This window comes from Heteronotia binoei, chromosome 13 (genome assembly GCF_032191835.1).
Source record: "Heteronotia binoei isolate CCM8104 ecotype False Entrance Well chromosome 13, APGP_CSIRO_Hbin_v1, whole genome shotgun sequence".
Taxonomy (NCBI): domain Eukaryota; kingdom Metazoa; phylum Chordata; class Lepidosauria; order Squamata; family Gekkonidae; genus Heteronotia; species Heteronotia binoei.
In genome coordinates, this window is record NC_083235.1 from 17334397 (window position 1) to 17359212 (window position 24816).

Sequence of the window (24816 nt, forward strand, 5' to 3'; positions counted from 1 at the left end):
AACCTAGTTTAAGTAATAGAAACTTTAATAGTTGAACCCTCCTCCAGTGAAACGATTTCCCAAATAGTTAACCGCAGTAGAGGAAGTTGAGAACGTTATTTATATCTTGAGTTTCCTTGTGGTGGCTAATGATTAGCTAAGGAGTCTTGCATTGTTCGTGCGCTTGGCAGTCTTTTTGTTTTTTAATGTGTATATATATTTTTTTTTCAGGAGAAGATGAGCCCAGCGCTGCCCTGGATGATCAAGCAGAGTTACCCGGGGCCCAGAACAACGGACCCTTGAGTGAAGCAGATGGCAAAGTGGACGTGCAGGAGGAATTAAGTGAAACCCGGGAGGAGTTCAGCGAGAAGGACTTGTCGGATTCAGCCTCCACAGATAACACCTTGGAGGACTCTAGCGAGTTCAGCCGGCCCATGGTAATGGGGGGCGGTGGTCCCCCGGGGGAGGAGGAGGCGGCGGCCCAAGCACGCCCTCCCACGCATCGGGACGAGGACGTGACAGCAGAGAGTTGGCGGGCACACCGGAAGCACATCTTTGTCTTGAGCGAAGCTGGCAAGCCCATTTATTCCCGGTATGGCAACGAGGAGGCCCTCAGTTCAACCATGGGTGTCATGATGGCACTGGTCTCATTCATTCAGAGTGGGGATAACTCCATCCGCTCCATCTATTCAGGTAGGGTGAAAGGATGGAGGATTGGGGGGGGGGTGGGCATTGCATGTGGCTGTGCCTTTCTTCAAGCATAGAATCATAGAGCTGGAAGGGACCTCCAGGGTCATCTAGTCCAACCCCCTGCACAATGCAGGAAACTCACAGATACCTCTCCCTAAATTCACAGGATCCTCATTGCTGTCAGGTGGCCATCTAGCCTCTGTTAAAAAACCTCCAAGGAAGGAGAGCCCACCATCTCCTGAGGAAGCCTGTTCCACTGAGGAACCGCTCTAACGGTCAGGAAGTTCTTCCTAATGTTGAGCCGGAAACTTTTGATTTAATTTCAACCCACTGATTCTGGTCCTACCTTCTGGGGCCGCTAGAAAATGATTCCACACCATCCTCTCTATAATAAACTTTTTTTCCCTCCCTCCCTGGACTTTGGCTGTATGTCTTTTATTGGCCAAGGACATTCAGATTTGTGCAGATTTGTACAACAATAGTTACCAGTGTAGGCTGTGTAAATGCCTTGGGATTCCTGGGCTGTAGAGGAAGATTTTGTCTGTTAAAGTGAGAAAAGGCGTGCGATAGACGAAGCCATGAGGTGGGCTGCGTTGAGGACTGTGTATGATTTTTGTACTTTGTTGTGAGCAGCCCTTAGTTTTGCTTGCAGGGGAGGGTGGCTGTAAAATAAATAATAGAAAAATGCCAGTGGTATTAGCTGCAAAATCCAGTGTTTAGAATCCCAGCTTTCATTTTGTGCATACTTTTTAAAACCGGTGGTTGTGGAGACGTGGGTAATGCTTGGAAATTGTATAGGTGTTAAATTTCTGAAAACTTGGAGCCATGGACAGTTTGTGGGGGCGGGGAATGGGAAGATTGAAATGCATGTGCTAGCTACTTTCCTGTCAGTCTTATTTAGTGGTTAAACATGCATAATTTGTAGCACATATTTAATTAATTTGACATAGTTAATGAAATTTAAGAGTATAAATGCCTTCGTTTTCCACAATCAAAATGGCTAATCTGGCCAGTATTTGGGAGATAGCTGCAAACTGCCATACTCTGTTGCTACCTTAGCATAGTCATAATGCTTTGTCTTTGAAGAGGTAGGGAAATTTTTAAATTGGGAAATAAATTTACAGTATTATTTGAACAACAGGCCAACCAGAATTTTTGGCTATTACATTCAATATTCTAATGTTGAAAACTCTGCACTTTTAATAATGTACGATCATCAAACACATTATAGCAGGGATGTCAAATCGGAACCAGCCCGCCCAGGGCTGTAATCAGACCCACGGCTCTTTTCTTCCCCCCTCTCCTATCCTCACCCTTAAGTTCTCATCTCCCTCCGCCTTGTCTTTGCCTGCTTCAGCAGGAAGCTCTTCTGGGTTTTCAAAGCTGCAAAGAAAATGTGGAATGGTTTTTCCGTTAAGGTCTCTGCTTCCATCTAGACTACTCTGGGACTGTTTCTAGCCATGGAAACAGTGCTCTGGGACTGGAATGACAGCCCCCAGAGTAGAATGATGGTCCCTAGCAATAGAATCTGTCTATCTGGGCCCAGAGACCTGCTGTTTAAGCTGTGATAATTGCGACAAACTAGGAATATTCCTAACTTTCCATCCGTTTTTTGAAAAAGAGCCCAAAAGAGGACAGGCACACATGAAAAAGACATGTTCTCTACAAAGAGGACATCTGGTAATCCTATTAAAATGTCTTTAACCTCAAAGACCTTGTATAATATGCCTTCAAAGAGCAACAGAACGCCTGAACAGTTTATAAAAATAAGTGTTAGTGCTGAAATTCAAGTTGGCTCAATAGACCTCTGGCTGTTTTTTAGCCGAAGCCACAGATTTTTCATGCATGACTGTGTCTGGAAAGGGAAGATCTTAAGGCTAGCTGCCTCTAGGAAGGAAAGGCCCAAAATCTATGCATTGAAGCCATGTCTAAGAAATAGCGGCATTTGGATGTACTGTTCCTTTCACCGGGGCATGCAACCGGGGAGTTGTAGCAACAGAAAGTGCCCTTAAGTCACAGCTGACTTGTGGCAGCCCTGTAGGGCAGGGATGTCAAACTCATGAGAGCCGGATCTGGCATAAATGAGACCTTGTTGGGCTGGGCCAGGCCGTGTCAGGCCATGTGTGTACCTATTTAAGATTAGGTAGCAGAGAGAAAAACTTTTTAAAGGGCACAGACAAACACAACTAAAGTGTTGTTTTTTGCTTTAAACATTAGCACTTATTAGTCTTAAAGGTGCTTTCTTTGTATTTCTCCCATGGGATCCAGGGAACTGGGCGAAAGAAGCTCTGGCTCTTTCCCTCCCTCCCCAGGGGGTCAGGAGGCAGAGGAGCCTCAGCCAATGGAGAAAATAGAGCTTTTGCTCTGTAGCTCCTGTGCGATTCAGCAAGCCTTGCAAAGCAAGCTGAGATGCAGAAGGAAGCAAGAGAGAGGCAGAAGAAAGCAGATAACAGCCAGTTGCTCGGGGGCCTGATAGGAGCACTCCGAGGGCCTGATTCAGCCCCTGGGGCTGCATGTTTGGCACCCCTGCTGTAGGGTTTTCAAAGCAAGAGATATTCAGAGGTGGTTTGCCATTGCCTGCCTCTGTGTCATAATCCTTGACTGGGCAGTCTCTCATCCAAATACTAATCAGGGCCAACCTACTTAGCTTCCACATTTGTGGGCTTTTCAGGGCAGTGTAAAATGTACATTCCAGAGGCATAGCCATGTTAATCATCAGGAACCAAAACAACATAGTCTTATGCCTCAATTAAATTAGTTAGACTTTGTGGTGCTCCAAGGCACTCGGTTGTGTTCAGTATAAAATGCAAAGTCCTTTTCTGTTAGGCCTCTTACCAGGGCTTGGCATTGCTCCCTGCTTGAAAAATTCCAGTCCGTATTTTTGCCAACGTAGTATGATATCTGTTCCAAGAAATGCCCCATTCTGCATTGTCATACAAACAAGAGAGAAGGACGTATTCCCATTCCTTTGGCATAACTTTTTTTTTGCTAGCCAAGGCAAATTAAATGCTTCAAGCCTTTGATAATTGGAAATCTTGCCTGGCAACTTTTGGGGCTTCTGAGATCTAGCAGAGGTTGGCTTTGTGCTTTCTAAGCGCACCTTCGTTTACCGTAAGAGCTTTTAAAAGAAAAGAGGATATGTTCTAAAAGGCAAAGGTTGTTACCGACCCATAGGGTGACATCACATCATGACGTTTTCATGGCAGATTTTTGACGGGGTGGTTTGCCATTTGCCTTCCTCAGTCATCTCCAGGGGTGTCGAACTCATTTATTATGAGGGCCGGACCTGACATAAATGGGACCTTGTTGGGCCAGGCTGGGCCAGGTGTGTACCTATTTAAGATTAGGTAGTAGAGATATAAACTTTATAAAGGACACAGACAAATACAATTAAATATATTTTAAAAACCCCATAAAACATGCTTAAAACGTTAGCATTAGTTGGTCTTAAAGGTGCTTGCTTTGTATTCCTACCATGGGATCCAGGAAACTGGGCAAAGGAAGATCTGGCTTTTTCCTTCCTTCTCCAGGGACTGGGGGGGGGAGGAGCCTCGGCCAGTAGAAGGAAGAGAGGCTTGGCTCAGTAGCTCTGCTGTGTGATTGAGAGAGCCTGGAAAAACAAGCCCTCCCTCCCCTCCTTCTTCCCCAAGGGTGAAGCCTCAGCCAGTGGAGAAAACAGAGGTTTTGCTCTGTAGCTCCTGTGCAATTGAGCAAGCCTTGCAAAGCAGGCTGTTATGCAGAAGGAAAGCAAGAGAGATGGAGAAGGTAGCAGATGACAGCCAGTTGCTCGGGAGTCTGATTTGGCCCCCCGGACTGCATGTTTGACACCCCTGATCTCCACTTTACTCCCAACCAAGCTGGGTACTTATTTTACCGACCTCGGAAGGATGGAAGGCCGAGTCAACCTTGAGCCAGCTACTTGAACTCAGCTTCCACCGGGATCGGACTCAGGTTGTGAGCAGAGCTCGGACTACAGTACTGTAACCCGGCCTCAGATTCAGTGGGAGCTCACAGGAGCACAGCTCCTGAACCTTTCTGAGAGTTCCATCTCCTCCTCCTGAGAGTTCCATCTCCTTGTCCATTGAATAGTATGTGCAGCCACAGAACAATCCCTGGATGAGCTCCACCACCTATTTTTCTAAAAAAAATGACCCCTAACTGTAGCTTACCACTCTGCGCCGCAGGGCTCAGTACCTGTCACTCCCCATGGTTCTGCACAATCATGTCATAAACGCGTTCTCGTTCTTTATCGTCAGAAGGGCTTGCATAAATGGGGAAAAAATGCGGTAGTATCTTTTGCGGGGATCGTGGTGTTCGGTACCTACTGACAGGTCCTTTCCTCGCTGCTTCCCGCTACAGACGATCGCAAACTGGTTTTTGTGCAGCAGGGCCCGCTGGTGCTGGTATCGGTGTCGAGCACCCTGCAGTCGGAGCAGCAGCTGCGGCAAGAACTCTTGTACGTCTACTACCAGATCATCAGCATGCTCACCCAAGCCAGCATCACTCGCATCTTTGAGCGGAAGAAGAACTACGACCTCCGGCGCCTGCTGACCGGCTCGGAGAAGATCCTCGACCGCCTCCTGAACCTGGTGGAGTCGGACCCTTGCTTCCTGCTCAGCGCCGTGCGCTGCCTGCCCCTCCAGCCCGCCCTGCGCGATTCCCTGGGTTCCCTGCTCCAGAAGGCTATCACGCCTAATTTGGTCTTCTCCATTCTAGTGGCCCGCAGTCAGCTGGTCACCACCGTGCAGGAGAAAACGGTCATCGACGACTGCCGGCTGGAGCCCACGGACCTGCACTTGTTGCTGAACCTCATCGGGGCGACCTCTGCCTTCCAGACGGGGGAGATCTGGACGCCTATTTGCTTGCCGCGCTTCAACCCTGACTGTTACTTTTACGCTTACATTTCCTACCTGGACACGGACTGCACCGTCTGCCTCATCCTCCTCTCCACCGACAAGGAGTCGTTCTACTCGGTTTCGGACTGCAAGAAGCGCATCGAGGAGGGCATGAGGACTCAGAACTACCTGCAGGCGCTCTCGAGCGGCCTGAAGAGCCTGTCCTACAGCGTGGCGATGGTTGGCGCACCAGACCTCCGGCACTTTATGTACAAGCCTTTGGATATACCGGATAATTACCGGCAGCTCCCCCAGTTCACCAGGTAAATAGGTCAGGTTGTCTGTTTATGCTTTCGTGCACTTCTGTTCTTGTTTTTTCTCTTCCGCTAGGAACTTAAAAGCAGCTTACAGGAAGTGGCTTATTTTGCTTTTGCTGTTTTGCCCAGAACTCCAGTCCCTGAGATGGTCTTAGATTCACTGGCCAGCTCACTGAGGGCCAAGGCTTTTTTTTTTTAGCAGGAACTCCTTTGCATATTAGGTCACACGCCCCTGATGTAGCCAATCCTCCTGGAGCTTACTGTAGGCCCTGTACTAAGAGCCCTGTAAGCTTTTGGAGGATGGGCTACATCAGGGGTGTGTGGCCCAGGGGTAGAATTCTAGCAGGAACTCCTTTGCATAGTAGGCCACACCCCCATGATGTAGCCAGTCCTCCTGGAGCTTACTGTAGGCCCTGCAATTAGAGCCCTGTAAGCTCTTGGAGGATTGGCTACATCAGGAGTGTGTGGCCCAGGGGTAGAATTCTAGCAGGAACTCCTTTGCATAGTAGGCCACACCCCCATGATGTAGCAAATCCTCCTAGAGCTTACTGTAGGCCCTGTACTAAGAGCCCTGTAAGCTTTTGGTGGATGGGCTACATCAGGGGTGTGTGGCCTAATATGTAAAGGAATGTCTGCTACAAGAAAAAGCCCCGCTGAGGGCCATAGATGGAGAGCCTTTTAGCTCATATTTCTGGCCATGCCGAGGCTTAAATACCTGCAGCGGGAAGGACAGTGAAGCTCAGCCCAGATCTTCAGGTGGCAGCTGTGTTCCCTTCCCTTGCTAAAAGAGCCATGATTCCCTTCCCTTGCTAGAAGAGCCTTTGGCTGCACCTGTAGAGGGGAAGGAGAAGCTCAGCCAAGATCCTCATCCGCTGGCAGACATGCTCTTAAGATTCCCTTGCCCTTCTCGTGGACTGGCATGTTCTCTGAGCCGTGTGGGAGTTCTTATAACCAAAGGGATTCATTGATACAGGGAGTAGGATGGAGGCACTGATAGGGAAGCTATTATATGTTGTCAAAGGCTTTCACGGTCGAAGTCCAATGGCTGTTGTAGATTTTCCGGGCTGTGTGGCCGTGGTCTTGGTGTTGTGAGACCTGACGTTTTGCCAGCAGCTGTGACTGGCATCCTCAGAGGTGTAACCCAGAAAACTGGAGTTTTCTCTGGGTCAAATTGAGAATAAGTTGGTAGGCGTGTAACTTATATCTACTCAGGCAGGTGGGGTAGGGCTGAGTCATTATCTTGTGGGAGCCTCCTGGGCTGTGACATGCTAATGGAAGAGCTTACCTGAGGGGGTTCTTTTGTATATAGATTGGCTATTGAAATTCTAATCTTATCTGCACTACATGCCTACCAACGTCTTCTCAATTTGACCCAGAGAGAACTCTAGTTTTCTGGTTTACACTTCTGAGGATGCTAGTCACAGCTGCTGAAGAAACGTCCGGTCTCACAGTGCCAAGACCACGGCCACACAGCCCAGAAAGTCTACAACAGCCAAGGGAATCTATTTCTTACTGTGCCTGCATCTTACTCCCCTGGAGAACTGGTGTAGATCCCACTAGGGTGGTTCTCATTTGGATGTTTCTGTGATGCTGGCCCCGTTGGATGATGCGTTCATGCATGTCTAGCAAAGATGGTTTGTTATTTATAGGATCTTGCCTGGTTTCTGCCTCAGAAAGGTGTCTTAAATCTTGGAGCTTATCTGGAATGGTACAAACAAGTTGCTTGTTCTCTATTTTGGAAACAAATTTTCAAAATGCAGAAATGCTGGTCTTCCTTCCTGCCTGCCTGCCTTCCTTCCTTCCTTTCTGCCTTCCTTCCTTCCTGATCTGCCCTTCTGTTGTTTCCTATCAAATGTCACCATGGTTCTTTGTTTACCGATAGCTCAGCTCTTGCCAGTACATTGCTTCCCACCAGTAGAACTTTTGAATGGACTAGGGAACCTGGGATGTTCGTCTTGGGAGTATGTCATGGCGACTGAACAGATTTCTTGTAACATAAGCAAACCGTTTAGCAACTGGTGAGGCTTATTTTGAGTGCGGGGTTTGAAATTTCTTGGAACAAAATATGGGCTTCTTCTTTAACGAAAAGCACGTGAATGATCTTGGCTGCGTGAGCGAGGAGTGGATCCAGCTTGGCACTGTTGCACGTACTAGCACATTTCATCTCCTTTTCCCTGTGCAACTCCCTTAGTGTCATGGTGGAGTCGGGGATTTGTAGATACATCCCTCAATGTGTCATTTAAGTTTCTTTGTTAATGGGTATTAAACTGGAGAGCCAGTTTGATGTAGGGGTTAAGTGTGCGGACTCGTATGTGGGAGAACAGGGTTTGATTCCTCACTCCTTCACTTGCACCTGCTGGAATGGCCTTGGGTCAGCCATAGCTCTGGCAGAGGTTGTCCTTGAAAGGGCAGCTTCTGCGAGAGCTCTCTCAGCCCCACCCACCTCACAGGGTGTCTGTTGTGGGGGAGGAAGGTAAAGGAGATTGTGAGCCACTCTGAGATTCGAAGTGGAGGGCAGGATATAAAGCCAATATCATCTTCTTCTTAATACATAGCACATAAAGGCAGCATTCCCTCTAAGCTGAGTTAATGTGAGTTTTGTTGTTGTTGTTCAGTCGCACAGTCGAGTCAGACTCTTTGCAACCCCATGGACAAAGTCATGCCAGGCCCCCCTGTCTTCCACCATCCTCCGAAGTCTGCTCAAATTTGTGTTTGTTACATCAGTAACGCTGTCCAGCCATCTCATCTTTTGCTGTCCCCTTCTTCTTTTGCCTTCTTCTTTCCCAGCATCAGGTCTTCTCCAGTGAGCGCTCCCTTCTCATTTGGTGGCCAAAGTATTTGAGCTTCAGCTTCAGCATCTGACCTTCCAGGGAACAGTCTGGGTTGATTTCCCTTAGGACTGACTGATTGGATCTTCTTGCAGTCCAAGGGACTCTCAAAATTCTTCTCCAGCACTACAGCTCAAAAACATCTATTCTTCTGCGCTCAGCCTTCCTTATGATCCAGCTCTCACAGCCATACATTACTACTGGGAATACCATCACTTTGATTATACAGACTTTAGTTGGCAGGGTGATGTCTCTACTTTTTATTATACTGCCCAGGTTCGCCATAGCTGTCCTCCCAAGGAGCAAACGTCTTTTAATTTCATGGCTACAGTCGCCATCTGCAGTGACCTTGGATCCCAGAAATGTGAAGTCTGTCACTACTTCCATGTCTTCCCCTTCTATTTGCCAAGGTGTGATGGGGCCGGATGCCATGATCTTAGTTTTTTTTGATGTTGAGTTTCAAGCCTACTCTTTCTAGCCTCTAGTTCACACATTTTTTGTCTTCAGCTCCGGAAGGATGTGCCAGAGCAGACTAAGTTATGGAGTAGCAAATCACTCGCTCATAACTTTAATGCCAGTAGCTCACAAAGTAGAATTTTTGCTCACAAGACTCCACAGCTAAGAGGAGGGGTGTTGAACTCGTTTTTTATGAGAGCTACATCTGACATAAATGAGACCTTTTTGGGTTGGGCCATGTGTGTCATAAAATGTAATGCCAGGTATTAGAGATAAAACTTTATAAAGGACACAGATAAACACAATTAAAGATTTTTTTTTTAAAAAACCAAAACCTTAAAACATGCTTAAATTTAATTTATTTTAATTTTCGATTTATACCCTGCCCTATCTCGCAAGGCAGGCTCAGGGCGGCTTACAACATTAAAACATCGCAGTAACAATAAATGAAACATGTCCAATTAAACATAACAAATTTAAAATATCTCATAAACATAGTACATAAAATAGAGGGCCATAACTCCAACACAGCCAGAAGCCACAGTTCAGCGGTTGGTACGTCAGCTGGTTAACACCACTTAGCACAGCTTCAGGTCATTGACACCACTCAAGCCCGTGTCCAACTCAAGCACAAGGATAGTAAAGTGCTGGGGGAAGGTTTCAGAGGATGCCTGGTAAATTAAAGCATTAGCGCTCGTTTGTCTGAAAGGTGCTTTCCTTGTATCTCTCCCGTGTGATCCAGGGAACTGGGCAAAGGAAGCTCTGGCTCTTTCCTTCCTTCCCCAGGGGATCAGGAGGAGGAGGAGCCTCAACCAACAGAAGGAAGAGAGGCTTGGCTCAGTAGCTCTGCTTTGCGATTGAGAGAGCCTGGCAAAGTAAGCTCTCCCCCCCTCTTTCCTCTCCAAGGGAGGAGCCTCAGCCAATGGAGAAAATAGAAGTTTTGCTCTGTAGTTCCTGTGCGATTGAGCAAGCCCTGCCAAGCAAGCTGTGATGTAGAAGAAAGCAAGAGAGGAGGAGAAGAAAGCAGACAACAGCCAATTGCTTGGGAGCCTGATAGGAGCCCTCTGGAGACCTGATTCAGCCCCTGGGCTGCATGTTTGACACCCCTGGCTTAGAGGGGGCATAGCATGCAGATACACTTTCAGAGAATCAGGCTGGGTTGCCATTCGCCATTCCATGTGTGTTTGACAGAAGATCCAGGTTTGCTGCAACAGAATGTCTGAAATGCCCCCGTGGTGCAGCAGTAGTCAGGTGATGCAGCCGAACGGTATCCCTTGTCCAAGCAGGTCTTTTTTTGTAGCAGGAACTCCTTTGCATATTAGGCCACACCTCCCTGATGTAGCCAATCCTCCAAGAGGCCCTGTACTAAGAGCCCTGTAAGCTCTTGGAGGATTGGCTACATCAGGGGGGGCGTGGCCTAATAAGCAAAGGAGTTCCTACTACAAAAAAAGCCCTACGTCCAAGTGTCCAGTAACTACCAAATCTTACTCTGTATTTTGCATGAACGAGGCCCTTTAGTTTTATTGTTTTTTAGTTTTGTGGCAGCCGGACTTGGCTCTCGAGGCAGACGAACCCTCTAAAGACAGATGGCATGCCATTGCTTTCCCTTCCCCCCTCTCCACAGTTCCCAACCAGAGGTGGTGGAAAGAGCTAAGCCGGCCTGATTCAATTACAGTTTTAAATAGAGCAGGTCATGCGGCTTTTCCTCCTCGCTGACAAGAACCTGTGTTGGATGTAGATTGCAGAAGCTTTTCACAGAAGTACTGGGGCAGATGCTAAACGCCAGGGATGGGACGGGGGTGGGGGCGGGGCTAGGTGATGGTTGAAGCTCTGCACGAGCGCAGAGACTGCTGGGGAGCAAAGCCGGCTGTGCCCTTGTCATCCTTGTAGTCTGAAGGGAGATTGACGGGAGCACCCACGCTTCTTGAAGGGAGAGGTGAGTTCTTATGCCAGGGGTGTCAAACTCATTTGTTATGAGGGCCAGATCTGACACAAATGAGACCTTGTTGGGCCGGGCCATGTGTAGCAGAAATATAAACTTTATAAAGGACGCAGACAAACACAACTAAAGATTTTAAAAAAAACTTAAAACATGCTTAAAACATTAGCACTTCTTGGTCTTAAAAGTGTTTTTTTTGTATTTCTCCCATGGGATCCAGGGAACTGGGCAAAGGAAGCCCTGGCTCTTTCCTTCCTTCCCCAGGGGACCAGGAGGGGGAGGAGCCTCAGCTAATGGAGAAAATTTTTTGCTTTGTAGCTCCTGTGCAGTTGAGCAAGCCTTGTAAAGAAAGCTGTGATGCAGAAGGAAGCAAGAGAGAGGGAGAAGGAAGCAGATGAGCCAGTTGTTCGGGGGCCTGATAGGAGCCCGATTCGGCCCCCGGGCTGCATGTTTGACACCACTGTCCTATGCGGCTTATTTCTGCATGCATCTGGAAGAGTTCAGTGCACGCTGATGCGAGACTGATTTTTAACAGATGTGCTCAACGCATATCTCCTTTGCTTTTAAGACTTGCCAAGTTCTGATGGCCTGTTTGTGTGTGTGTCCAGGGGAGCAGGAAGGAAGAAAAGCCTCCACATGCAAGCCCCCAGTGTATGGCCAGACCGTTGTGGAGCATGTACATGGGGATTAGCTTTTGGAATGCTCTCACAGATGTGTGAAAATTGATCTTTATTGCAGTGTGCAAAAAGCTGGGTCCTGGGCATGGCAGTAGGTGACTTGGGAGCTGTGGACTGGGTTCCCTTCCATTCTTTCCATGACTGGTCTAATGCTCAGGTGGTCAAACTGCAGCGCAGGAGCCACGTGTGGCTCTTTCACACGTATTGTGTGGCTCTCGAAGCCCCCACTGCCCCGTCAGCCAGCAGCTTGGAGAAGGTAGTTCTCTCTTTAAATCACTTCTCCAAACCATGTCAGCCGGTGTCTTAGAGAATGTATTTAAAGTTAAAGTTGCTTTCTTTCCACCTCTCCCCCATCTGTTTTCCTTCCTTCCTTGTGACTCTTGAACATTTGACATTTGTGTCTTGCAGCTCTCAAACATCTGACATTTATTCTATGTGGCTCTTACATTAAGCAAGTTCGGCCACCCCGGTCTAATGGAAATAAGCCCTGGACCCTTCTAGAACATTGTAAGATGGTCTCGGTTAGGCTAGCTACGAGTGTTTTTTCCTTCCTCGTCCTCTCTAGAAAGCATTGCTCATATGAACACTTGTGGTTGCTTTACACTGAGTCTCTTGGTCTGTCATTATCAGAATTCTCAATTCCAGGGGTAGCCAAACTGTGGCTTGGGAGCCACATGTGGCCTTTCACACATATTGTGAAGCTCTTGAAGCCCCCACCACCCTATCTTTAAATCATTTCTCCAAGCCAAGGCAGTCAGTGGCTTGGAGAATGCATTTAAAGTTGCTTTCTTTCCTCCTCCTCTCCTGTCCTCTCCCTCCCTCTCCTCCCCTCCCCTCCCCCCTCTGATGTTCATCTCTTGCAGCTCTTATGTTAAGCAAGTTTGGCCACCTCTGCTTTACTCAGATTGGGAGTGGCATTCCTGGGTCTCAGGCAGAGGTCATTTATATCACCTAGTACTGTAGTCTTTTAGCTGGAGATGCTGGGGATTGAATGTCAGGCCTTCCTCCTACAAAACAGACAGTCTACCACTGAGCCATGCTATAGAACCAGTGCATTTGCTGCCTGAGGATCTGAGACATCTGCATTCTCATTGCTAATGAGAAGTCGCAGAGACGAACTCTTGACTACTTTTAACTCCCTCATATGTCATTCTTTTCCTGCTACAGTCCTGAACTGGAGGGGCCGTATTGCAGCGAAAGCGAACGCCACCGGCTCTTCGACCTCTATCACTACCTTCACAGCCGCATCCACAGCACCTCGCGCCCCCTGCGTCTCATCTACCACGTAGCTGAAAAGGAGACTCTCTTGGCTTGGGTGAGGAATGGCTTTGAGGTCACTTTGTATGCATTGTCCAAAGATGGAACTGCACGTTACACAGAAAGTGCAGGGTTCCTAATCTCATGCTTATAAGACAGATTTGTCTCAAAGGAAGGAGAAAATAGGGGGATATTGGAAAGGGTTGTCAAGTCACAACTGACTTATGGTGGTGACTCTATGGGGTTTTCAAGGCAAGAGAGGTTCCGAGATGGTTTGCCATTGCCTCTTTCTGCATCACAACTCTGGTATTCCATGGTGGTCTCTCATCCAAGTACTAGCCAGGGCCAATCTTGCTTAGCTTTTGAGATTTGATGAGATCAGGCTAGCTTGTGCTATCAAGGTTGGGGTACATAGAAAGTACAGGGTTCTTAATCCGACACTGTCCTAGGGGAAGGAGAGACTAGTGGGGCCGATGCCTTCATGAAAACATAGGAACCCTTGCTGAATCAGACCAGTGGTCCATCTAGTCCAGCATCCTGTCTCACACAGTGGCCAACAAGGTCCTCTGGAGGTCCAATAACAGGGCATACAGGCTGAGGCCTTCATGAGAATGTAAGAAGAGTCCTGCTGGATCAGACCAGTGGTCCATCTAGTCCAGCATCCTGTCTCACATAGAGGCCAACCGGTTCCTGGAGGGCCAGCAACAGGGCAGAGAGGCTGAGGCTTCGTGCTTAGTGCCTCTGAATGTGGAGGTTCCCATCAGCCACCATGGCCAGTAGCCATTGATAGACGAATCCCTTTTTAAAGCTATTTATTCCTGTGGCCATCACTACATCCTCTGGCAATGAATTCCACATTTTAATCACTCGCTGTGTAAAGCAGTATTTGTTGGTTATATTATTATAGTGGTCCTTAGACCAATCATACAGAAGGAAAATACAAACACGCAGAGTTTCCAAGATTTCAAAATTTTAACAAAATAAGTAGTATTTGCTTTTGTCCAGGGCTGGTCAAACTGGACTGGAGGCTATTAAAAGATTGTTATTAAGGCAGAGCAGCGGGCCTAATGAAAGCATGGGGACTGGGCTTTTTTTGTAGCAGGAACTTCTTTTCATATTAGGCCACACACCCCTGATGTAGCCAATCCTCCTAGAGCTTACAGTAGGCCCTGTACTAAGAGTCCTATAAGCTCTTGAAGGATTGGCTACATCAGGGGTGTGTGGCCTAATATGCAAAGGAGTTCCTGCTACAAAAAAAAAAGCCCTGCATGGGGATATTTGTCAATAGATTTTCCCATTGTGTTGAGAGAATTCCTTTTAAAAATAGGTAAACACATTTCACATATTTATAAATACATCTTCACATATTTGAAGTGAGAAGGCTTTTTCTATGATGGTACTCACTGGCACCTTTTGAGGGGGAGGTCTTCTGAGTGCTGAGGGGAGAATTGGAAGTCAGTGGAACTTTATATATGAAGAGTGGCGCACTTTTAAATGAACGAACAAACAAAAAAGCACCCAGGCAACTTAGTGATCGATGTGTTTTGACTGAAGGGCAGTTTCTCAGTTTGAGTCATCCCTCTGACCTTTGTGATAGCTGCAGACGAATTATGAAACGCGTCTTGAATCTTCACAAATCATTTACTTTTCCTCATCGCCAGGCTTACAGATCCCAGTAACAAGAGCTAAAAACTTGAGTGAGTCACAGAAACGTGTTAAAGTAGCTTATTGAGCTGGTGATGTTAGCATCTCTCACTGAAAAATTTGAGGAACAAGATGCTTTCTGTGATCTAGTTGGTTCTACTTCTTGGGTTGGTAATTAAATCAGGGTGGAATACTCCCCCTCCCCCCATTTCCAAAGGCAGATGAGATCTAATGCCTCAGGGAGTGGGTTCCTATGAGGTTATGTAATAATAATGTCAGCTTTGCTTGACTGGGAAGCCAGAATCTTCAGCTGCTCCCCAAATAGTGTCTTAATTTAATTCATTTCACCTCTGCCTTCCCCCCAGGTGGAGACCCAAAATAGCTTACATAATTATTTTCTCCTCCAACAACCCTGTTAGGTAGGTTAGGTCTTGGGCCTGAAGCAGGTCCCTGAACTAGTGCCTATACGGAGCTGAATATTTCCCCCCCCTCTTTCTTTTAGGTCACCAGTAAGTTTGAATTATACACCTGCTTCAGTCCCTTGGTGACCAAGGCTGGTGCCATCAACGTCCTGACGAAGTTGCTGCGCTGGATAAAGAAAGAGGAAGACCGCCTCTTCATCCGGTACCCACCCAAGTACTCCACAACTCCCAACCCTGGCAAAGGAGGCAAGGGGGCCCGAACTGAAGGGGCCGAAAATGGTTTTTTTGGAGGCCTCTAGTCTTAGGACCTCTGCCGTCTCGAACTGCGTTCCCGCATACTCTTTCTTAAAGAAAACTCTTGATGGAAGAACTTCTCGATGGGGGAGGGTGGGTTGTCCTTCAGCAGTTGAGAGCGGTCTGCCATCGTGAGGAGAGGGTTAGCTTTCCAGGCTTGGCTGTTCCTTGGGTGACAAATCCAGCAAAGTTTGGTCTAATTTATTATTATTTTTAAATAATATATGGAGGCATTGGGCCTAGACCTTCACGTTGATTGTGGAGCTGGCTAAGAAAGCTATGGTTCTTGTGGATGTGGAACGTAATTGGTAGGTGGGGGATATCAATACAGACTCTGTTGAAGTACGGTTTACACTGATGCCTGTTTCAGACCCCAGCAAGTTAGCATTTTCAGGTAACGAAATATTTGCATCCTTGATGTAATCGAAGGGCGGTGCGTTTTCTTTTCACATTCCTCCTCGTCGACAGTTTTTATCTTTGGCGCTGAAACTGGAGGAAGGCAGTCTTACTGGCTTCATTTAGCTGTTGAAAAATTTTAAACAACTGGGCCCTGACTGGGATGCCCCATAGATGAGCAACCGAGGTGATTCGGGATAACTCACCTGAGAATACTTGACCCTTGATAAGCATGCAATAGCCCATTGCAATTGAGGGTTTGAAACTGCTACTCACAGGAGAGGCAAGGGGTGGTGGTGTCAGTCTAGTAGCTGTTGTGAGGTTTTTTTTTTCCTTTTTTTAAAGAGAGTGTAGTTTTCAAGCAACAACTGTGACCTGGGATGTTCTTGGTACTGTCTAAATATTCTTGACCCTTGATAGGCTGATAGTCCATATCGTATTTGAGGGTGGCTTCTGAAATGGCTGCCCGTTGGCCACACTAGTAGCTGTCGCCACAAGAGTGGTTCTTTGGAGGAAAACATAATCCACCTTTACTTATTGAGTATATACTTGAGGAGCTGACCATCTTTAGAGCAAAGGAAGTAAAGAGGCCCAGTTCCAAAGAATCCAGTATCCCAGGATTATCAGTATTGTTGACTGACGTCCTGACCTCCCTCCTCTTTGGACTTATATCATTTCCTTTTGAATTAGGGGAAACTGCTTCGGTTTCAAAACCATGAGAAGTTCAATACGTGTGAAGGGTATTTTGCAAGCTGCAAAATCTGCTACTCGGCTATTGTCTTTGAATATTTGATGGCTCAGTTTGTATTTATGGAACCATGGTGGAATTTTTTTTGACAAAATGTTTAAATGTTGTCTGTTGGGACTGAACTGGCTATGAAATACTGTTGTATTATCTCTCCTCCTCCTCCTCCTTCCTAGTTCTTCTTTCTTGTTTGTTCTGTTTTAAATGAAGCCCCCTCTTCAGCAGAAACAGGTGCTCAGAGAAATTCACAAGGAAATTATTGGGTTTTTGCTGGTTTATTACTCCCGTGAGCACTGGTATTTTTGTTGGCGTACCCCTGCTGTTTTTAAACCAAGCAGATACATGTCTCTTTGTGGGCCTGAAGCTAGGAAAGTGCGTAAGGGCTCACGTTAAACTGTCTCCTTGGTAAATAACTCCCCACCATTTTTGTTAACTCCAGATTTTCATTTGGTTGGACTATCGATTGGGACAGCAGCTCTGCTCAGAGGGAGACGAGGAGAAAAATCTTACCATCAATTAATACTTGCATCCTTTTCCCTGCTGGTTATGTGCGGCTGTGCTGTGCAAATCTGCGGCCTGTATCAATTTGCTGCTGCCCTACAGGTCTATTCTCTATCCTTCTTGTTTTGGAAAAGGCCTTATTTTTGCCCACGAGGTAGCAGGAGAGAGCCCCTGTTCTCCACCAGCAAGTCTTTCCTGCCACCCTGTGCTCGGTGCCATGGTTTTGTGTCTTTGGAGGGGAGAGCTCGATTTAACCTGGAATGCTTATATAAGTGTACTGACTTCCTATTGCCAGTTTTTGATGGGGGGGGAGGGGCACTGAGCACTTGAACTGGATTTTTCCGCCTCCTTGCCAACGCTGCAGCGATCTGGAAGAATGAGGCTACTTTGCAGGATTCGGCTGTTGCTACCAGAATCCTTCCGGCGCTTGCTGCTTTCTCGGCTTGCTTTCGGCTGGCGTTTCTTCTGCCCTGGTGAAGGGAACAGTAGCGGTTTCCATGCATCATGTGGCTGAGTGACAAAAAAAAAAGTTTATATTTCTGGCTGAACTGTTGTACTGAGAACTGGAAGCATCTTATTAAACGCACACACACACACAAGCCCTTTCAAAATCGGTCCCATCCTGGCACGTGTCTTTCTTTCTGCATCTGCTACGTAGTTATCAAAGAACCTTCTGTTTTAAACCGTCAGGACCAATTGCAGTAATATCTTTGGTCCCATGTCGGTGTGTGTTGGGGGTGGCGGCAGCTCAGTTTAACCTAGAATGCTTACATAAGGGTAGTGGCTCCGTGAAAGACCCTCTGCTTGGCATGCAGAAGGTCCCAGGTTCAATCCTCAGCATCTCCAGTAAAAGGATCTGACGGTAAGTGATGTGAAAGACCTCAGCCTAAGTCCCCGGAGAGCCGCTGCCGGTCTTAGCAGACGGTACTGACCTTGATGGACTAAGGGTCAGAGCCAGTTGGGTGTAGTGGTTAAGTGCGCAGACTCTTTATCTGGGAAAACTGGGTTTGATTCCCCACTCCTCCACTTGCAACTGCTGGAATGGCCTTGGGTCAACCATAGCTCTTGCAGGAGTTGTCCTTGAAAGGGCAGCTGCTGTAAGAGCTCTCTCAACCCCACCTACCTCATAGGGTGTCTGTTTTGTGTGTGTGGAGGGGGGAGAAGGTAACGGAGATTGTGACAGCTCTGAGATTCGGAGTGGAGAGCAGGATATAAATCCAATGTCATCATCTTCTTCAGTATAAGCCAGCTTCATGAGTTTCCAAGAATAATCTATGAGAACTGTGAAAACACTGTTATCAGATCACTGGTTAGGTTTTTTTTTTTTTTTTAGCTAGCTAGCTCTTCTGTGTTCACATGCTTTAGCTAGTAGCGTGTTGTCTAAAAGGATTTATTTCTTACTCCTCACAGGTGACCAAGATTCAAGGATCGTCTACATCAAAAGAGGATGGAAAAAGGGGAATACAGAGTCAACCCTAAAACATACCAACACTGTTAAAAGGGTCAAGCTAACTTAAAGATAAATATTATCAAAAATATAATGTTCTTGTGTACATAGTAGCAAAAATTGAGAGATTAAAAGCAAATGGTTTGAAGATTAGACTCAAAGAACATCAACATGAACTTGAAATAAGTTTAGTCACGTTACATACAAAATTGATGATTTCACCTGCATAATTTATGAATATATCAAATGACCGATAGGTACATATGTGTTTTGCCATCTAGGGCCTTCCTCAGTGGTCACTAACACTATGTTAAACACACACACACCCCTAGAAGCAAATATATATAAATTGGAGTCAGGTGTTGCTTTCTGAAAATGTACAAGAAAGAAAGCCAAATTATTATAATAAATATAAGTAATAAGTAACTTTGAAAGGTTTTTTGAGGAGTTCTCTGAGAGATAAAAAACATTTCTACGTCTCTTGTTGGGTTGCTGAAAGGTTATGGAATAGGCCCAGGGGTGGCCAACGGTAGCTCTCCAGATGTTTTTTTGCCTACAGCTCCCATCAGCCGCAGCCATTGGCCATGCTGGCTGGGGCTGATGGGAGTTGTAGGCAAAAAAACATCTGGAGAGCTACTGTTGGCCACCCCTGGAATAGGCCATGGATAACTTCCAGTGGTGACTGCACAAGAACAATGGAATTGTCAGTGATATAATCTGTAAATGAAAATATCAGCTAAATTTATGAATGTATCAGTATGCAAATATGAAAATGAATTCGGGAACCCACCTAATAGGAATTTTCCAAGTCTCTGGATGTGTGTGACGTTAACCAAGTGTTACAATACGGTGGCACATTTGTCATACTATAATCAGTTATATGCTAGAACTAAAGGGTGATGCAGTCTGACCCACTCATTGCATAATACAGCTCCCAAAGGAGGGAGGGAAAAGGAGGAGAGGGAGGAGAGAGAAAGATGACAGAAAACATAGGTTAAGACCTTAAGGATCAACACGGTCAATCAAAAAACAGGCATATATTATTCAAAAGCAACAGGACTGTTCAACTACTTCATTCAATCTCATAGGTGTTAATGTCTGCAGATGAAATATCCAGAACACTTCTTTTTTCCGTAAGAGTTTGGACAGGCTTGAAGATGTATGTTGGACGGTTTCCACAACCTGGAATTGCAACTCTTTTCATTGTGCCTGGATGAAAGATAATGGTTGACAAGCAGAACATTCGTTTTCTTTGATCTAATACAGCTTTTATGGTCATAAATTCTCACCTTGACAGGTCTGGTGGTCACACTAACATATATCAAATCACAAGGGCACTGAACAACATAAATTATTCCCTTAGAGTTACAATGACAACAAGAATTGATGAAAAAAGTTCTAGCGTTTGATGAATTTTGAAACGTTTGCCTAGTCTCTGCACTAGCAAATACCACACATTGGCTACCCAGGAAAAAAACTTTAGGTAATGTCTACAGCTGTTGTCCTTCGCCTCTGGAAGCCTGCTTCTTACTAGCAAGTCTTGGAGGTTTTTTGCTGTAACATCTGGGGATGTTAGAAGATGCCTTTTTTTTTTTTTTAAATGATTGCCTGCACTGGTTTATATTAGCTATTGTTAAGGGAATTATTGTCCTGTCAAGACCTTGTTCCTTTGTTCTTGGGGTAAGTAGAAGCATTCTTGGTGTATTATATGCCCTGTAAAAAGCACTTTTTAAAATTTTTGGAGAGTAACCCCTAACGGCAAGCTGGCTCATCAAAATGTCTGCTTGTCTCTTGAAATTACTATCTACACTGCAGTTTCTTCTCATTCTCAATAACTGAGACTATGGTAGGTTCCTTTTAAGGTGGCTTGGGTGGAAACTGTCTACTGCCAGGTAAGAACTGGCATCTGTAGGTTTTCTGTATACCTCCACAACACAAGGATCTTCACCACCACATAACTGAAGGTAGCCTGTAGCAGCCATTTTGTGGCTAGGTAAGAACAGGCTTCTGTAGGTTTTCTGTATAGCTCTCTCTGGCAATTCTCCACCCCCAAAAAACTCCCAACTGGGAGCTGGCAATCCTAGCCCCAACTGCCTTTAGTGATGGTTGTGGAAATCTTTGCAAGGCGCAGGCCTCATTTTGGACAGGAGCTCACAGGAGCAGAGCTCCGGATCCTCTAAATTTGTGCTCTTTCTTTAACCCCACCCCTCAAATACTTGCTTCAGGGCTCCATTGTTCAACCCCCTGTGAGAATTTTGCTGAACTCTTAAGATTTGACACACTTTCTAATTTCCCCCCCCCCCCCCCCCCCAAAAAATGGGGAAATAACCAAAGCAGACAGATGGAAATCTTCATCATGCCACTGTGGCCACATAGGGGAAAGTAATTTTAAAAGCATGATGGGAGTAGGGTTCTAGTATGACAATTCTAATTCAAGAAGCATTTTTAAGGTAGATGCTGAGCTGATAAAAATTAGTACACCCTCCAGTGATGCCAGGGGTGTGTGACAAATGAGTTGTGCTAATGAGCTCCGGCACCTCTTTTTCTATGAAATGACCTCTGGCAAAGTGCTTTCCAGCAGGCATTTCCCCAGGCATTTGAGCCATCTGAGCATTTGCCTGTATGAAAGGAAGCCAGGAGACAATCTGTCTTTCATAAACTTATGTATTGAAATTATGTCTTCATTGATGTTACGAAATAAAATTATAATCCCGTGCTTGAGGAAATTTATGAAACAGGAAGTGGAATACTGGCTGTCCTGTTGCACGTACATTTTTCCATGGAATCTGATGACATTGGAACATGACTGCACACACGGAAGCTGAGAAAGCCCGTATATTGGCAGATATGCCGGATTTTGGAGATGGTATTGGAGATTTTTTGCTGGATTGCGGCCAGTTTTTAAATGGTAGAAAGAGACAGATGAGATTACAATTACGTGCAGTTTTCTTATCAGAATACTGTAAAAACAATAGAATTCCACGAGGTCTCAGCATACACGTGTTGCCAGCAATGTTTGCAGAGGAGAATGATCTTCCTGGGCATGGCTGTGACATTACATGGGTAAAGAGCAGATGAGGAAATTGTGGCTGCTGTTCTTAGTCTCAATAGGATCTTCTTTGCCTGCCAAGACAAATGAATAGCAGTTGCCACTGGAAGGTGCCGTGGTCATTTGTCTGCTTGCCTCTCCTCCTCTGGTTAATTCTGGCCAAGATTTCAAAATTAATTACAAAAGACTGTGTAGAGAAACGTGTGTGTGTGTTAAATTCCACATGCCTCCTTTCTCTAGCTGCATGAACTTGGAATCATAGAGTTGGAAGGGACCTCCAGGGTCATCTAGTCCAACCACCAGCACAATGCAGGAAACCCACAAATACCTACCCCAAATTCACAGGAGCTTCATCGCTGTCAGATGGTCATCTAGTCTCTGTTGAAAAACCTCCAAGGAAGGAGAGCCCACCATCTCCTGAGGAAGCCTGTTCCACTGAGGAATCGCTCTAACGGTCAGGAAGTTCTTCCTAATGTTGAGCCCGAAACTCTTTTGATTTAATTTCAACCCATTGGTTCTGGTCGTACCTTCTGGGGCTACAGAAAACAATTCCACACTTAAACCAGTTGCACATTTTCAACCTAACCTGCCACTAGGACAGGGGTGGGCTTGATTAACATAGGGACCACATAGAATAAATGTCAGATGTTGAAGTGCCACAAGACTGGAAGGAAGTCAAATAGATGGGGAGAGGTAGAAAGAAAGCACTTTAACTTTAAATGAACTCTCCAAGCTGCTGGCTGGCTTGGCGAAGTGATTTAAAGGGAGAAAAGCCTTCTAGCTGGCTGACAAGGCGGTAGCGGCTTCAAGAGCCACACAATATGTGTGACAGAGCCACATTTTGCCTGTTCTGGGGTTGCCAGCTCCGAATTGGGAAATACCTGGAGATTTGGGGATGCAGCCTGAGGTGTGGTTTGAGGAGAGGAGGTACATCAATGCGCTATAATGCCATAGAGCCCACCCTCCAAAGCAGCCATTTCCCCCAGGGGAACTGATCTCTTGTCACCTAGAGATCATTTGCAATCTAGAAATCTCCCGCCACAACCTGGAGGTTGGCAACCCTGCCTGCTTTGCAGGTAGTTGTGAGGAAGGGAAGGGGGAAGTCTAAGGTGCTCTGATTTCCGTGGAGAAAGGGGCAGGATAAAAATGAAACTAAACATCTTATGAAAACTGGTTGCTGAGGCCGATTAGCTCTCCCTTTATCATGAACTCGCTCTCTGTGGCCACATATTCCTCAAAAGCATGGCAAGAGAAGGCCTCGTGGCAGTTGAGAAAAGGCGGGAAATGGTCACATGATGATGGAGGTGGGTGGGGCACAAAACATGAACCGTTTTTGAAATAGGGGCTGTTGACAGGGGGAAGAGACAGGATTTCCATTCTCCCACAGAGCCATGGATGGAGGTGAATGGGGATGAGAGGCTGGTTTATAACCTGGAGGTTTTTGGGGTGGAACCAGAGAAGGGTGGAGTTTGTAAACTGATCTCTGTTGCCTGGAGTTCAGTTGTAATCCCAGGAGGTCTCCAGCCACTGCCTGGAGGTTGGCAACTCACTTTGTGAGGCACAAACCAAACCTCATGAGTTTAATGACTTGAGCACTCAGAAGACCCTATTTAAAACAGGTCTTATTAAGGGTGTGTGTGTTCTTTCTCTCATATTTGCCTGTTTGCAGTATTTTATCATTACGATGAATCCTGTTTTTCTAATGCACAGTTCTCAAATGTTTATCATACTTTGCTCTCCTGAAGCAGCACTTACAGTTTTATAAATTTGAGTCTTGCTTGCTGTATTGAACAAATGGGTTGTTTGTTGTTCAGTCGCACAGTCGATTCTGACTCTTTGCGACCCCATGGACAAAAAAGTCACGCCAGGCCCTCCTGTCCTCCACCACCCTCCGAAGTCTGCTCAGATTCCTTTTAGTCACACCAGTGACGCTGTCCAGCCATCTCCTCTTTTGCTGTCCCCTTCTTCTTTTGCCTTCTGTCTTTCCCAGCATCAGAATCTTCTCTAGTGAGTGCTCCCTTCTCATTTGGTGGTCAAAGTATTTGAGCTTCAGCTTCAGCAGCTGACCTTCCAGGGACAAATAGGTTAGCAGGTGCAAATAAGCAGTGGTCTTTGCCTCGTCACCCCCATTGTTTCCAAGGTCTTTTTCAAAAATTTTTACAAGGAAAATCAGGGAATTTTGGAACTATTGCAGGGGGTGGGGGTGGGGAGGACCCTGATTCCTACCCCACTCCTTAAAATCAGCAAAATGCTCATTAAAGCAAGGTTTTCTTCTAAATGTGTTGCATGGAAAGTCTGCAGACTCCCCCCCCCCCTCTTTTAACTTATACGGAATTGGGGGTGCACTGAGGAAAACCTGCTTATTACAAAATCAGTTCTGCCCCGCATACATCTCAGGTAGCAAAAATTAAGGAATGTGTGCAGAGGTAGCATTGGATGTAGCAGCTTAGAGCTCTCAATTAGTAAGGGCATTTGCAATTTTGCTTATAGAAAATAAAGGCATTTATATTTTTAAGTTCCATAAATATGCCAATTGATACAATTTTATATGCTAATCAAGGTAACTGTTATATGATAATAAAGCTAGCCATGCATTTTTATACATCAAAATATAAGGTTAGGTTGGATTGGAAATTTATGTATTGCATATCTTTTTTTTAAAAGTATTTTTGTGTGTGCGCATATGTGGTTGCATGCCTGGAAACTATTGTGATTTCCAGTGACTCCTAGTGGGGCTAGGACGTTTTCAGAAAGGTGACTTGTGTCATCTACCTTTGCATTTTGGCTCTGGCATTCCTTGGAGGTCTCCCTTCCAAATACTTGCCAGGGTTGTTCCTGCTTAGCTTCCAAGCAGGCTTGTTTGGGCTATCTGGGTAAGGGCCATGTATTGCATAGCTTTCCCCAAATTTCTCTTTTTTGGGGGGGGGGGGGTAGGGAGCCACATGAAAACACTTTTCTTTTCCATCACTTTAAATTTTTGCAAGTTTTATGTTCTGCTACACCCTGCTGTGAAAAGAGGATAAATGTGGGAGGGGGGTGGGTTGATGGTAACAAACTGGGCAATGGAAATGGCCCAGCTTAACTGGATTTCTATCATCTCATTTTCCTCTCTACCTGTATAAACATTTTCTATTCTGGAACAAAAGTCCCTCCTTACTTAATTTGAGGTTATCCCCCCAAAACTGAAGAATCAAATATACAAAATGGCAATCAGAAAAAAATTTGTTAATATGCCTGTTACTGCAGGCCATCATCTAAGGTACTGACTACCTGCTATATACAAATATGCGGAATGAAGGCCAGACATTGTAAACCTGATGCAGCTTCTAGAAAGGATTTT

The 24816-nt window shown here is 45.9% G+C and overlaps 1 protein-coding gene across 3 annotated transcripts in view; it reads left to right on the forward strand.

The window, feature by feature from the left end:
* Nucleotides 1-17594, forward strand: part of LOC132581507 (vacuolar fusion protein MON1 homolog B-like) — a 29499-nt gene extending 11905 nt beyond the window's left edge. For all 3 annotated transcript variants that reach the window (XM_060252770.1, XM_060252771.1, XM_060252772.1), the window contains exons 3-6: nucleotides 211-672; nucleotides 5029-5827; nucleotides 12889-13036; nucleotides 15125-17594. In XM_060252770.1, coding sequence (XP_060108753.1) covers nucleotides 211-672; nucleotides 5029-5827; nucleotides 12889-13036; nucleotides 15125-15343 — 1628 coding nt within the window. In that variant the 3' untranslated portion in view covers nucleotides 15344-17594. The remainder of the gene's footprint in view (nucleotides 1-210; nucleotides 673-5028; nucleotides 5828-12888; nucleotides 13037-15124) is intronic.
* Nucleotides 17595-24816: the final 7222 nt, after the last annotated feature.